Below are 13,347 nucleotides of genomic sequence, written 5' to 3'. Positions count from 1 at the left end.
CAACTAAACACGAGGGTGATCTCAGCGCTCGTTGCGGGACTTAACCCAACACCTTACGGCACGAGCTGACGACAACCATGCACCACTTGTGTCCGCGTTCCCAAATGCACCCCTGTCTTTCAAGAGGATTCGCGGCATGTCATGCCCTGATAAGGTTCTTAGCTTTGCATCGAATTAAACCACATGTTCCACCGCTTGTGCGGGGCCCCGTCAATTCCTTTGAGTTTCATTCTTGCGAACGTATTCCTCAAGCGGGATACTCAACGAGTTAGCTGTAGCATTGCACGGGTCAATACGCACAGCGCCTAGTATCCATCGTTTACGGCTAGGAATACTGGGGTATCTAATCCCATTCGCTCCCCTAACTTTCTTCTCTCACTACGCATTTATTTACAAATTCCAAAAAATTTATGGTAATTTTGTTTAAAATGACAAAATAAATTCTGTTTGGGTAGATTATGATGCCTAAACTTAGCTAAACATTTTTGTGTCTGCAAAAATGGAATTAAAGAGCAAAAAATGGAATTAGAGGTCATAGAAAGAGAGTGACAAAAGTTAGAGAAAGCAAATGTGAGTTAACATATAATACAGAAATAGTTTTAAATAAAAGCAGAGGCAACCCATCGGCCACAAATAAATTGGTGAATTCATCAACAATAGCAAACTCGCAGACACAAAAAAATTCTATAACACAACAGGTTGCACTTGCGGTTGATCTTCTGCTCAGGTCTTTGACTTCGAATGCTTCACCAGCCAGTCAATCACTTGATCGATGTTCGTTGAGTTCTTGCAAGAGATCATGTAGCAGCACACTTCTCTGTCTGTGATCGACTTCAAATCCCTGCACCACCACCATCCACAAATTAAACACACAGTTCAGCAATGAATATCGGATTCGTATCATTTTGTACGTACATTTGATCAGTCAATGCTTGTTTCGACAGGGCAACAGGCTTGTCGATCTTGTTCCCTAGAACCAGCAATGGGATCCCGCTTAGTGATGGTTTGCTCAACAAGTCGTGAAGCTCACTTTTGGAGATGCTGATATTATCAGGATCCGCAGCATCAACAACGTAACTGCACCAAAATGCATGATTTAGTGACAGCGTTATCATTTTGAACAGAAGCCAATCAGTGCTAGCATAGCCCATAGATGTATGTATGTTAAATTGATTTGGCAGATCTGACTTACTATCTGCGATAATGTCGTACCCTTACTATATAGGAATACTTTTCTATTTTGGTCCTCACTCATGCACAATATTTCAACTCAGTGATAGGTGATACATCAGAATTCCACCCTATATAACAGAGCATTGGGGTTTCACATATACTATATTCGAGGATCGATATAATTAAGGTGCTATTGAAGTATAGCATTAAAAAGATTTTGTGTAGATAATAAGCACAAAGTAGCAAAGGGACAAAAGCATATAAGAGGGTAGGCTTATATCATGGAGTACTAGGCAACTTATAGTTAAGTAGACCAGCATAAGCAATGCTTCTGAAAGAAAATAAACAACGGAGAAAGAGTTACTGGTAGCATACACAATTGCAGAGACTGCACGACAATATCTCTCCCACATGCTCCTAAATCTGGGTTGACCTCCAAGATCCCACAGCTTTATTGTGACATTCCCTTTAGTCACTTTCCGCATATTAAATCCTACCTGAAGTGCCATGACAGAATTTAATTACTCCTAGTAAAGATGAACATTGTAGGTGTTCCAGACAGAAGCAAAAAAAAACCAAATATTTATGAAATCAAGAAGTAAACTAACCGTTGGGATCATATCTTCACTGTATCCACCAGTCTAGAGAAGGAAAGGGGAAAATAAATGAACAGTGCTTGACCAAATAAAGAATTATCAAAGAGAACGAGAAAGATTTATAGCAAAGAAAGGATACTACATATACTTACAGCGACAACATTTACAAGCGAAGTTTTCCCAGCATTTTGAAGACCTATAAGAGACAGTTCCATTTCTTGCTTGAAGAAAAGGCTGCAACACAAGATTGTTCGTGAGTCAACATCCTTTTAAAAGTTAACTCATGAAGAAAAATCTCAAAACAACCACAAGAGTTTTATCCTAAATTCTTCATCAAAGGACTAAAGACACTATCTCGAAACCCTATAAGTTCAAGAAACTGAATTTCAAGATACTCAGCACAGCATTCTCTGAGGATATGTCGATACTAGCAGTTAATTGCTTAGCATGTCTCCAACCAGCACACATTGCAGTGGTTTTACAAGAAAACACTTCCAAATTGCATGTGCTACAAGAAGTTTCCAAACCACCACGCTTAACATTTTTGCCACTAATGCTCCAAGAGTAAGTTAAGCATGCCACTAGACAACTCAATAATTGCATTTATTATCACATTAAAAGGTTGCATCTTTCATATGATCTAGGGATCAAAACCATAAGAGGCATCGTTTCGCACTTGAACGAGAACCATTGAAAAGTTGAATGTACTCTTCTTAATCAAGAAAGAATTTATGGAACAATATCCCAATATCCTAGGGATATAAGCTATGTATATGAATATATACGCAGAAGAATTTTCAATACAAGAAGAAAATTATCCAATTGAGTAATTGTATACCAACCGTAAATTGGCAACATATACCATACAAAGATCATAGCAAAACTGGTGTAGAAATACTGAATTCCAAAAACAGAAATCAACATAATTATAACTCGCAGACAACTGATAATGCAATCACGTTTCCTCAATCTTAACAAAAGCAACACAAGGCTAAAAAGAGTAAAAAGCAAAAAAAAAGCCCACAAACAAAGCTAAAAACAAGGCGAAAGCTGGAGCTATGGATAAATTCCTCAATAGCAAGCCAAATATTCAAAATAACACATTGATTTTCAGGAAAAACACACCAAAATCATCCAAAGCCGCAAAGCAAATTCGTCCACGATTCATAGCATATTTTGTTTCTACATACACACCTTCTAAGCCAATTGAGAAAAACTTCCCAGAGACCCATTGTTGCGATTGATGGAGCGGAAAATTCAACAGATCTCTAATCCGTCTTCTCCCAATTGAGCTCTCCCCAAACAAATTCGTGTTCTTTGGAATCCTAACCTACAAGTAGAACAATTTTCCGGCTTCGCATCAACGATTTATGCCATTGGATTCTTTGCATACCACAACTAGGATTAGGAGGAAATTGCTGCAACCAATTTATTCTAACAAATCACAATGGCCCCTCTATTATTCCATAATTATACTTCTGCCCCGCGTAATTCTCGCTGTGTGATTGATTTGTCTTTGGGCGAATGGGGTGACAGATAGCCAATTTCACTCGCTCTTGAAGCGCGTGTGGTCTCACTGCCAGTACATGTTGAATTGTTTGGAGGTGTGAAATCCACGCGCTGACGTGTGCCTCGTGTCCTGATGGATGCTTCTGATTGGCTACAGGGTGGAAAGGATGGCCCAATGCTTTCCTTCTCCGTTTGCTATTGGGTTTGAAATTTGAATATATCTTTTCCTTATTTATAAAATCCTTAGATAGGTATAATCTATAATTATTTAATTTTATTATGTTTAATCGGACTTTATACTACTAATATTTAGATTTTAAAATAAAAGCGCTTCACAGATAGAGTATAAATCTTTTAAGTGACTGTGTAAGTATTTGTAATTTGAGTGGATATTTAGTTGTAAACGTATATACTACTAACTAAGGGCCCGTCTGGTAGCCTAATAAATATTAACATTTGCCCACTGAAAATGGTACTCCCTCCGTCCCAAGAAAGTTGAGTCGTATTCCTTTTTAGTCCGTCCCAAAAAAGTTGAGTCATTTCCTTTTTTAACAAAAGACAAAACATCTAATCACTATTATTTTATTCCATCATTTACTTCACTCTCTCTTATCTTTCTTACCTTTTCCATCTCTCTTATTTATTTAATATAAACTCTTAATCTCCGTGCCCAAAAGTTTTGTATCAACTTTCTTGGGACGGAGGGAGTATTTCATAAGTAGGCTGTTAGACCTGACCACTGTTTGGTTCAGCCCATTTGTGCTGATTGGGCTTTAGTCTATGGTTTGGTTGAATCAGGGTGTTTGGGAAACGAATATGACTGTCTCTAAATTACCCTCCCACCGTTGAGGAAAGAAATTGGCGGCGATGACATCAAATTTGATACCAAATTAGACGCTAAATTGGTTTTGATTCCCGCCATTACTCTCCAAAACCCCATTATTTAGCCTGACTAGGTTAACTTAACTACGAGATTGTTACTCCACTTCATTGTAGTGACAACACCGCTGTGAGCATCAGCATCATATCTCCTTACCAAGGTTAGTGAAACAGCAAGGTTAATGTTGAACTGTATTAATGACCACCGCGGCCTCCATCTCCTTTCTCTTCCTATCTCGGGAGTCCTCCATCCAGTAATGAAGTTTAGGACCTTAAACTCGAAGGGGAAACACAATGGAATTAGTGGTGGCTGCCCTAAATCAATACCTCATGACTGATTTGCAAAAAATTGGTACATAGGTAAGGCAAATTAAACAACAGAATGCAAAAACTAAACATGAACATTGGAATTTTATTCAAAACAATCCAAATATGGATCAACAAATACACGGTCCTACATCTAAACCCCACATATGACGAGTATTCAGACCTGCCCATCCGATGGAGCTTTAAAAAACTGAAATTATGCATTGCAAGGTGAAATAGCTGAACCGGGGAGGAAATAGTTAATCTTGGGGGGAATTTACACAAAGCCATGCTCAAATCAACATCACAACTACAAACATTGCAAATTGTGAACACAATTTGTACAGTTTGACAGGGCAAATAATGCATTTCCGGCTTGCATAATAGTCGGCCACTCGCGCAGTGTCAAAATTGAAACTATATCAACCCAATTTCAACCATCAACACCAATTGCATAATCATAGCTACCAGATCAAAACCAAATACCCATTAATTCGACATACCCGGATGTATAAAGGCCGATAATTCCAGATTTGAAAATAGGCGGTCACTCACCAGATTGGATTTTCGTCCGAATTCGACTTTGGGTTAACGACGTCGCCGACCCCTGAAGCTTTGCAAATCCAGGCGGATCCACGTTCACATGCAGCGGTGGACCAAACCAAACCGTCAACTGTCAGAGGGTAATTTGGTATAATTCGTCTCGCTATCAGAGTTAACACCAGATTCATGAAAACTATACCACTCCCACCTCTGATAGTGCTAACACACCTCTGCCGATAGTAGTCTGTACAACCTTGAAACCCGCTGGAAGTTTGCCGGGTCGGCCGATTGGAGCGGCTGCTACCAAACGGGAGAATGGCCCAGATAAAATCGCGTTTCAAGGCTATTTGGGGCTACCAGACGGGCCCTAATATTTTATACTATGTCCCATAAAAATATGTTCACTTTCTATTTCATTCGTTCCATAAAAATATAAACTTTTTTATTTAATAAAAAGTTGTACCAACTCATAAAACACTAATAATAATGTGAGTCTTACTGTCCAGTAATACTACTTTAACTGTTCTTCTCTTTTTCTCTCTTACTTTATCAATTGTGTATCAATTCATGTGTTATTTCAAGTGCACATATTTTATGGGCGGAGAGTAACATTAGTTGAATTGTATATTCTTATAAATATAAAATAATTTTATTATTTTAATTATAACCAACTAAATTATAAAACTACTGTATCGAGTACACTAACCAATAATTCATATTTAATTATATTTGTTACATTAATTCTGTTTCGATAAATGGTCTAACTAGTCCGGGCAGTTTAATAAATCTAAGAGGTGGTCTAATCAAATACACTAGTACTACCCTTGTAATATCAAATTCTGTCCTAAAAATGAAGTACAACTATTCTGGCCCAATATCAAAACGGATCCATTAGAAAAAGCCATCTCGTTTGATTTTAGATCAGACAATATCCTAATTTTAGCCCATACAATTTTAATTTTCTCCAATTTAATTTCAAATTCATGATCCCAAATTCTTCCAATATAGATTGATTTTGGTCGACAATTTTAAATTAGTAACACGATTAGACTAATGGTAAATACGAGAAATGACATACTATTAGTTTTAAGAAATAAACTGGGTGGAAAAAGACAGTGGAATGCGAGACTCATTTTTATATATTTCTATTAGTTTTATAATGAAATGTGAGGAGATAGTTAGTGGAAATGAGGTCAATCTATTATTTATGGTAAAATTGAACTGGGACTCCTAATAACGAACGGACTAAAATGGTCAACCAATTTTCCTAATGGAGGACAGAAGGAATATATTTTACAAGTATTTTAATTTAGAAGGTCTTTAATTTCAAAATAATAGTAGTAATAAATAAAACTGACAACCCTTTCCATTTTGAATATGCATTTTCAAGTACAAGAAACACCCTCAAAACGTGACATGATTTTAACATGTGAGGGGCCTTATTTGGGACCAATGGTGGATTTAGGTGGGAAAGAATTCGATCGATCCTACTGTCGGCTCGTGGAAGTTAGAATATTCCATTTAAGTTGATATCATAGTTAGCGCTGAATTTCAGTGCAACAGTTCCTTCTCAGCTATTTTAGGGTTGAGGTTTATTTTCATTCTTCGTTTGTCATTCATTGCGGCAACAATCACTATACTGTAAAATCCCATTTATTTTGCCTTCCGACGCCGATAATGACTTCTCCACTGCATCTAGTCCCACAAGTTTCGTTTCCCAACTTAATCATTAGTTTTCTTCATTCAAAACGTCTAATACATACATGTCTTTGGACCCAAAAAAAAAGTACTTGTAAATTATGTGTGGGACGCATATGTATGTAGGGACGAAAGAGGAAGATTGGTGGGAAAGGAGACATTTACCAACTTTATTCTTTTTGATAGAAAGAACATGTTCTAACTAATCATACTTTACCCCTTACTTCCGTTTCTATTATTACACAACTGTTAAATAACTATGGATTGCCCAACCCAACGCTCTTCACGTCTTTCTACATTTTTTCTAAGTCAATAAATCACATATTTCAGATTTTATAATATCAAAAACTTTAATTTAATAGACATTTATCACTATCAATCTAATTTTATACTTATATGGTTCATTAATAAGCTCTCAGCCTCTAAGAAGATTATAGGTACATTTGGAAAAATAACTTTTACTGTAAATATTTATACGTATAACTATATTAAATTATTGTGACGATTGAGCGCAGCTCCAATTGATAAGACGCTTCAATAGGTTGAAGTTCAAGTCACGGGAATAAATAGAGAACTATTATTGATCATTTTTAAATTTTTATAGGAAAAGGAAAAAAAAACTGTACTAAACTATTAATATATCTCATAAATAGTGAAAGAAAAAAATTGAAGCTTGTCATTGTAAATAATAAATGCTAAAAGTGAATTTGTGTTTTAATGACTATCTACAAATCGATGTATAACATGATTGTGTCATTACTTCCCATATTAGGTAATTTAGGTTTATATATTTCGGACTTGATTGACTTATGAGAAAATTATTTATAACAGTGCAGTAGATAAAAGATAGGAGTACTATGGAATGTGATAAATGCAAACTCTAAATATTGTAAAAATTCTAAACTATGATCTGGATCATTAGAAAATGTCAATGATAAAATAGTAGTAATAGAAAATGTAACAGTGTCAATAGTTGATATTGTGTTGACATCTCCTATTACTATTATTTTATCATCAGTTAATACTTTTTAACAATTCAGATCATAGTTTTGAATTTATACAATGTCATAGTATGTGATAAATGCAAACTCTAAATATTTTAAAAATTCTAAACTATGATCTGGATCATTAGAAAATGTCAATGATAAAATAGTAGTAATAGAAAATGTAACAGTGTCAATAGTTGATATTGTGTTGACATCTTCTATTACTATTATTTTATCATCAGTTAATACTTTTTAACAATTCAGATCATAGTTTTGAGTTTATACAATGTATGAGTATGTATTTTATTACTTATATATCCAGAGTACAACTACATAACCTCTATAATATGATTAAATTGATATATTTATAAAATTATAATGAAGCTTCGATCATGTGTATTTTTCTCAAATTTCCAACTTATTTTAAAAAGTGACACGTGGGGATAAAGTCACCATTTTTCGTGTCATCTGTTTTTCTTGCTCTGTAATAAAAGTCACCTGCTATGGTAAAAACGAGAGACAGAGAGAGAGGGGGAGAATTTGTAGGTCACAACACAGTCGCCTCCTTCATAATTGCGATCAGAAACAAGATCCAACAAATAATCAATCCCACCTCCATCTTTCTCTCTCTTCAACTTTACTCATTAATTAACTTCAATTATTCCCTTCTTCTTCACGTCTCTGGTCGGAATAACTCCACACCATTCCCGTGTGTCGAAATTACTCAACTATTTAGCTCAGCAAAGTTCTAGCAACTTAGGGCGGGCTGTCAATTTTGATTATTGAATGAATGGTTGGGAGATTCGGAAGAGCTAAGAGCAGCAAACCGATGTCAAGAGGTATCTCTCCTTCAGCTTCAGTAGACTTGCTCAATTATTAGCTTATGTTGCTTACTTCTTATTGATTTAGATAGAATTGGATTGGGGTTATCGGTAATTTGTAGATCTATTTGTTTATGTTAATTGTGGAATTGATTCAATTGCTCGTGATTTATTGTTGAATTTGAAGTTCGCTGCTTCATCTGCAATCGGGTGATTTCGATTAGGTCAAGTTTTGAGGGGATTTTGACCAGTTGTTGTGAGGCTGTGCTTTGCAATGATCTGTTTATTTTTTTAGCATGATTGGCTATTTTAATGGATTCTCCAAGTTTTTTGATTGATTGATTTTGTCATCTGCAAATCCTGTGTAGGAATATTGATGTGCTAGTTTGCCGATCGACGTGTTGCGTGTTTTTAAAAATGCAGCATTTTGTTGAAGATAAAACGGCATCAAAATGAGGATAAGGAACAAATACAGAAAACCAACTGCTTTACGTTGCATTGCAGGGAGCAGATGCTCGATGTCGAATGTTGTGTGGAGCCTAGTAGGCCTCCTTGTTATGCTTCATTTGTACACCCTACTTTCGCATACGAACGTGCAGAGTAGAGTGGCACGAAGCAGCAATATAAGGAACAATCCGCTGATAAGTGAGCTTGAGGAGGTTGAGGAGGAAAATATACAAATGCCTCCTCCACGAAGGCGATCTCCCCGTGCTGCTAAAAGGAAACCAAAACGGCCTACTACTTTGATTGATGAATTTCTAGACGAGTCTTCCCAAATAAGGCACATATTTTTTCCTTCTATGAAGACGGCTGTAGATCCTATGAATGCTGCTGGAAATGGCAGTTTGTACTATCATCCTGGGCGGATATGGTTAGACACTGAAGGAAATCCTATTCAAGCACACGGAGGCGGTATTTTATATGATGGGATGAGCAGGACTTACTATTGGTATGGAGAGTATAAAGACGGCCCAACTTACCACGCTCACAAGAAAGGAGCAGCACGGGTAAATTTTAAATCTTGGTACATTTATGTGTGTTTGCATCCTAAACATCATTGATTAGCAATCATCAGAAAAATACCAATGCACATCATTGTTGAATGAGTCACATTGTTTTCTTTATGCGCGACATAGTACTATATAGCTATTTTTCTTTGAGCATATTTCCCCGTGGATGGATCAACGATATAGCTATACGTGATTTTTACAGTCTTCCCTCTGTTTACTGACTATATCTATGCTTCTATTCCTACGCTTTCGATACTAAACTTTGTTGTAGGAAGAGTTGCCTTTTTCACTTTACATGTCTGTTGATGAGATTTTTTGTGAACATCCTGTTATAACCAGTGGAATAATAGCTGAAACGGCAATCCTTCTGGATGCATCCATCATTTTTACAATCCCTTCGGTTTTGGTATGGATCGTTGTTCATTGTTTATGTATTAACCGAAAACTAGTTAAAAGAAATGAACGCTAAGGCTGACCTTCCCATCGCATACTGATAAGCAATAAATTATCCTTTCACGTTTTAGTTCAGACCTCAGTGGTTTTACACTTATCCTTCTTTTTATCAAAGGCATCCTTATGCCTTCCTGTCATTGTTGGAGACTCTGTCAAATTATGCCTCAAAATGCAATATGTGAGTAGGCTACATTTCTTCTGATTAAACTACTCCACTAAATAAGGGATGTATCTAATGAGTTAAATCCTATTGCATACTCTTTAACAGACTAATGTTCTACTTATGCATTAGTCATATATATTGTCATTTCTAGTAGTGTTTGTCCACTTTCCATCATAAGTTTTAAAACTTGTCTCTCTCCTTTTCATTTTTGATTTTTTATGCTACAACTCCTTTTCTCAAATATTTTAAATCAGATTGTGAATGTGCCTGCATGCACATCAAATATCACAACGTACACTGATTTGGCATAATGATATATGTGAATATATGGCAAAGAAATACAGAAAGTACTGTATCTAGTTGTATGAGGTTTTAGGTCTTACATGACAGCTTAGCATCTTCCTTTTAAAAATTCCAATTATTTTTTATTCTACTTCATAATTTCAAGAATCTTACCTTTTTATTCTAAACTAAAGAAGTTATACTTGAAGGCATTAAATAACTTGATTACCTACAGACCTTAGTTTCAGGTGCTGATTCCTAAAATATCGAATTAAGTATTCAAAATTTTGGTGATTTAGATGTTGAGCCTAGCTAACACATTTCAGAATGATCAAGTTGGACCAGCTTAAGGAATAGTTTGTGGAAAACTAGGTGCTCGTAAAACATGCAAATTTCTTCTCTTAATTTTTGTGGAAATCTAATGGATGCCATCATGATATACCCAATAAAATGCTCAAATCCTTTCCTAATTCATGCATGTCGGTTTCTTAGAGACCTTGTGAAACCATACATTTGGCGTGTTAGCTAACAAGAGAATAAGGTTCACCACTTGACTGTTTCTGCAACGACACATTTCCTTGTTTCTTGATCATGCTCTTCCAAGTGGAGACTCGGGACAGCAACTTGATTTGACGACTAATATGCTAATAATAATTATGTGAGTTGTAGTCGTGGCAATAGTAAACCTTAGGTGGAGTTTAGACAATGGTGAATGCAGGAAAGTAGGTAAATAGAGTACTAAATAATAGCCTCTTTGCCAAATCATGGACATAACTTTTTCTCAATTCTAATGTGCAGGTGCAGAAATATTGTTTTACATAGTTCATTGTTAAATTAACTTTTAGAGGATTCATCGAAAAATTCTGTCATGAAATTTTATCATATGAAATCATTCATGCAGATATGAAAAGCCAATCTACCAATTGATGTAACCATTTCAAAAAACTAATTGTATGAACAAATGATATTCGAAAAGATGAGGCAGCTGCATGCTTTTTACTTGGTCTGTGTATTGACGTACAGCATAATACGCTTCAGATATTTGTTCTGACTTCTTAAGGCATCGAAACTTGTTCGGACCCAAATGTATGATTTTGGCTGATTTTAAGCAAACAACTGATTTCGTCTTAGATATGTTACATTAATGCAAGACTACCTTGATAGTTGGCAGTTAATTTGCAGTAGATACGTGTATCGACCATCATCGGTGTATAAGTGTCTTGCTTAATAATTGCTACACTTGTTAGGGATTTGTTCTCATGGTAGTTTTCTGTCACGTTTGCATATGGTTGCTGATTTCGATAAAGATAACAATAGTGTCTGTAGAAACTAACCTCAATATATTCCATTCAGGTTGATGTCATTGGTGTTGGTTGTTATTCTTCAAAAGATCTTTGGACGTGGAAAAACGAGGGTATCGTGCTTGCTGCGGAGGAAAATGACGAGACTCATGACCTCCACAAGTCCAACGTACTCGAGCGGCCAAAAGTAATTTATAACGACAAGACAGCGAAATACGTAATGTGGATGCACATTGATGATGCTAACTACACAAAAGCCTCGGTCGGTGTAGCCGTTAGCGATTCCCCCACTGGTCCATTCAACTACCTCTACAGTAAACGTCCCCACAGATTTGACAGCAGAGACATGAGCATCTTCAAAGACGACGATGGCGTTGCCTATCTCATATATTCGTCCGACGACAACAGCGAACTCCACATCGGGCCACTCAATGAGGAGTATCTCGACGTGACAAATGTGATGAAAAGAATCCTCATAGGGCAGCATCGAGAGGCACCGGCTCTATTCAAGCACGAGGGGACGTACTACATGATCACTTCCGGGTGCACCGGCTGGGCTCCAAACGAGGCTCTTGCGCACGCAGCTGAATCGATCATGGGTCCGTGGGAGAACATGGGGAATCCTTGCATAGGGGGAAACAAGATATTCCGTGCCACGACGTTCTTTGCTCAGAGCACGTTCGTGCTGCCATTGCCGGGGCTTCCCGGTTCGTTTATCTTCATGGCGGACCGGTGGAACCCGGCTGATCTACGGGACTCGAGGTACGTATGGCTGCCTTTAACAGTAGGAGGAGCTGCTGATCAGCCATTTGATTATAGTTTTGGGTTTCCTTTGTGGTCGAGAGTGTCTATTTACTGGCATAAGAGATGGAGGCTTCCTTCAAGGTGGAGTGCTTAGATTTTTTTTTTTTTCAAAGGTTTTAATACTTTGCCACATAATGTTACTGGGTTATGATTAGGAAACTTTAATTGTAGAATCATAGAGATTAGATGTAAATTTTGATGTATTTGCTACGGGAATGTTAATATAGTTCAGGAGTATTTTATATTTTTTGACAATCTTGATTTTAATTCTATCACATTTGAAAGACATCACTCGTCATTTGTCAATGTAAGCTAGAAGGAAATAAATCTTTATTTTTCATGATAGTCAGTGCACTTGAAATATTTTATCAGTTGTTGTTCATTATATTTATGATAATTATGATATGGTACATACCGATTATTATAATACATGGATGCAGTAAAAATCAGAGGACCCTTTTTTAGTTTTTCAATTTTGGTCTTGGTAAAATTATAATATTGATGAATAGTCACCATCCATAGCTGAAATCATATGCTATTGACCTAAAGAAAAAGACAATATTTAAAAATGCCTCCAATAGAAATTGCAGCATACATTTCATAAGGGTCCCAAAATCAATCAATATTATCTAATTCAAGAAATCGTGTTATGCACTTACTTCTACTTGCACATGAACCCCATTCTTGACTTCTTGTACATATTACACATACACACACAAATGTGTGTGTGAAAATAAAATATTTTAAAGATAAGTAGTAGTACTATGTATGGATTATATACAAATGGAATAGATGATGCAAAAAGGTGTAAAAAAGATAGTGG

At 36.3% G+C, this 13,347-nt stretch overlaps 2 protein-coding genes across 3 annotated transcripts; one reads left to right on the top strand and one right to left on the bottom strand.

Annotated features, from left to right (window-relative positions):
• Positions 1–505: 505 nt before the first annotated feature.
• LOC125207541 (ADP-ribosylation factor-like protein 8a) lies at positions 506–3,205 on the bottom strand. The gene is made up of 6 exons (XM_048106926.2): positions 2,964–3,205; positions 1,922–2,003; positions 1,782–1,814; positions 1,549–1,670; positions 916–1,077; positions 506–841 (listed from the first exon to the last, which is right to left on the bottom strand). Exons 1-6 carry the CDS (start codon positions 2,999–3,001, stop codon positions 724–726), a joined length of 555 nt encoding a protein of 184 aa, XP_047962883.1. The 5' UTR covers positions 3,002–3,205; the 3' UTR covers positions 506–723.
• Positions 3,206–8,209: 5,004 nt separating this feature from the next.
• Positions 8,210–12,869, top strand: LOC125207422 (Arabinanase/levansucrase/invertase). Of its 2 annotated transcripts, none has more exons than XM_048106755.2 (3): positions 8,210–8,529; positions 9,016–9,518; positions 11,773–12,869. In XM_048106755.2, the coding sequence occupies exons 1-3, from the start codon at positions 8,481–8,483 to the stop codon at positions 12,616–12,618; spliced, it is 1,398 nt and encodes a 465-aa protein (XP_047962712.1). In that variant the 5' UTR covers positions 8,210–8,480; the 3' UTR covers positions 12,619–12,869. The 2 variants fall into 2 exon arrangements, with proteins under 2 accessions (XP_047962712.1, XP_047962710.1); XM_048106753.2 differs by having other exon boundaries at positions 8,880–9,518.
• The last annotated feature ends 478 nt before the right edge of the window (positions 12,870–13,347 follow it).

Source organism: Salvia hispanica, chromosome 6 (genome assembly GCF_029641045.1).
Source record: "Salvia hispanica isolate PSC_SH4W2 chromosome 6, Shi_PSC_v1, whole genome shotgun sequence".
NCBI classification, from domain to species: Eukaryota; Viridiplantae; Streptophyta; class Magnoliopsida; order Lamiales; family Lamiaceae; genus Salvia; species Salvia hispanica.
The sequence above is the reverse complement of the archived record's forward strand: the minus strand, read 5'-3'. Positions and strand labels throughout refer to the sequence as shown.

Bases quoted from the DNA above. Each gene is read 5' to 3' on its own strand.
- LOC125207541 (XM_048106926.2), bottom strand. From the start codon at position 3,001: ATGGGTCTCTGGGAAGTTTTTCTCAATTGGCTTAGAAG. The intron at 1,815-1,921 runs GTAAGTATATGT...TTCCTTCTCTAG, and splicing joins CGCTTGTAAATGTTGTCGCT to ACTGGTGGATACAGTGAAGA. The intron at 1,671-1,781 runs GTTAGTTTACTT...ATGGCACTTCAG, and splicing joins GTGAAGATATGATCCCAACG to GTAGGATTTAATATGCGGAA.
- LOC125207422 (XM_048106753.2), top strand. From the start codon at position 8,964: ATGAGGATAAGGAACAAATACAGAAAACCAACTGCTTTACGTTGCATT. The intron at 9,519-11,772 runs GTAAATTTTAAA...TATTCCATTCAG, and splicing joins ACAAGAAAGGAGCAGCACGG to GTTGATGTCATTGGTGTTGG.